Genomic DNA, 1,982 nt, shown 5'->3' on the forward strand with positions numbered 1-1,982 from the left:
TTAAAAAGAAATCCTGGTTGGAAACGCAAACCCACTTCCATGTGTATGATGATCTAGTCAATGAATATTGTTTTGCCATCACAAATCCAACCTTTTACCTTTGATCCTGCCCTTGTCGGATGAATCTAAATCTTTGATCAAACTTGATGAAAAACAGCCCAACAGTGTGTTTAACCATTGATTTTTTTTAACGCCTCAATCTTGTAAAAGAGATTTCTGAGCATACATGCCATCCTAATCACCCGAGTATATATGCCAAGTCAGCAATGGACCATGGCCATTCTCTTCTTTCTAGTCATACACAATTAAGATCTTCTAAAAAAACCCTATACCCTACGGTTTCATCAATATATTATCTGCAGTTTCGTCACTTTTTCAAAGAAGCCTTCCTCAAGTAATAAGATAGATGAACAAGAATGTGCCCATTCCGGTAATTTCGTAGAAAGGAAGGTAGCTCACGCAACACAAAACACCCATTCCAAGTCGTCGTGCCTTCACAGGCAAAGCTCTACAAAACGGCTCAAACTTGCCCTTTACACGTTGCCCGCCCCACTCTCCCCCACCCCCACCTCCACCCCCACGTTCTTTCTGTCCATAAATACAATTCCAACCTTTCAATTTTCAATATTCAATCTCCTATCTTCAAATCCCTCTCTTTTTTTCCTCTTTCTCATGGCAAAACTAACAAACAACTCCATGGCAAGGGCAATAGCAATAGCTGATGTAGCTTCATGGTATTGTGCCTTTGTTCTAGTAGCCCTTATCTTGATGAGTTCTCTGCGGGATAATCCTCTCGCACAAGAGCCCGTGCGTGGGAAATTTTCTCGTCGCACCTGTGACGAGATATATGTAGTTGGTGAAGGCGAGACCCTTCACACGATTAGCGACAAGTGCGGGGACCCCTACATAGTAGAGCAGAATCCTCATATACAAGACCCAGATGATGTTTTCCCTGGTCTAGTAATCAAGATCACTCCTTCAATGCCTAGAAATGTATAAGGTGTAGTCCGACTGTGACAGAGATTGCCCTGTTGTTGTATAAAGTTTTTGAAATACAATCATGTACATAGTAAATAGATGTTACTTTTATTTGTTAGAAAGCTTTCTTTCTTTTGAAAATTCGTCTCCTTGGATAAGATGAATTTATGGCTGATTGCACACGAGCTTATATCAAAATTCTAATGGGTTTTTCTTATACTTGTATAAAGAGAATTTATTTATGTGTTTTGGGCAGATTTATGGTTGGTTTTGAATTTTGATTGGGTTTCGTGTTTGAGAAAAGGAAGTTATGGGGGATGATTGGCATGAAACTAATCAAAATCTTCATGGGTTTTTCTGAAACGGGATTTAAATCTTTGGATAAGCTGCTCCTGTTATTCGCGATCCTGTTTGAACAAATTTGTCCTGAAATTTTCCTTTCTGATTCAAGAACAAAGGTCAGACATAAATAAAAGAAATAGCAGTTCACCAATTTGGTTCTGTTACTATTTTATTCAATAACAAAGGTCAGACGTGAACTAAAAATAGCAATTCTATCCGAGGATAAAGTAAATCCGGGCTTGTTATCTCATGGATTTTGGGCACTCATTCGACTCATCTGGAAAGCTTCACAGAATAGAAGCTATTGAAGGAGAAGAGGTTTTAACCTGGAATATCTAATCTGTTGTTCACCAATTTTATTCTTCAAATATTTTATCCAAGAACAAAGGTCAGACATGAACAATTCTATAGCAATTCTATCCAAGGATAAAGTAAACCCAAATAATGGGCATTTCTTAGACTTCCATTAAGATAAATTACTTAGACTTCCATTTTATACACCAATTGAACCAATTTTGAATAGTTTTTAAATTTTTAATATTTTTGAGGAGGGATTTGCTAGCGTCCATTGCATAGCATCCATCGCAGATGGCCTGTTGCATGTCGGCTGAGCCACTCATGAATGAAGACAGAAGCTGCTGTAGAGTGAGCCTATGGACCAT

The 1,982-nt window shown here is 38.3% G+C and overlaps 1 protein-coding gene across 1 annotated transcript; it reads left to right on the forward strand.

Annotated features, from left to right (window-relative positions):
• The first annotated feature begins 696 nt into the window (after positions 1–696).
• LOC143888792 (peptidoglycan-binding LysM domain-containing protein) lies at positions 697–999 on the forward strand. The gene has a single exon (XM_077393194.1). The coding sequence runs from the start codon at positions 697–699 to the stop codon at positions 997–999; it is 303 nt and encodes a 100-aa protein (XP_077249309.1).
• The last annotated feature ends 983 nt before the right edge of the window (positions 1,000–1,982 follow it).

This window comes from Tasmannia lanceolata, unplaced genomic scaffold (genome assembly GCF_043159265.1).
Source record: "Tasmannia lanceolata isolate RefF3 unplaced genomic scaffold, GAP_Taslan_0.1 ptg000012l, whole genome shotgun sequence".
Classification (NCBI taxonomy): Eukaryota; Viridiplantae; Streptophyta; class Magnoliopsida; order Canellales; family Winteraceae; genus Tasmannia; species Tasmannia lanceolata.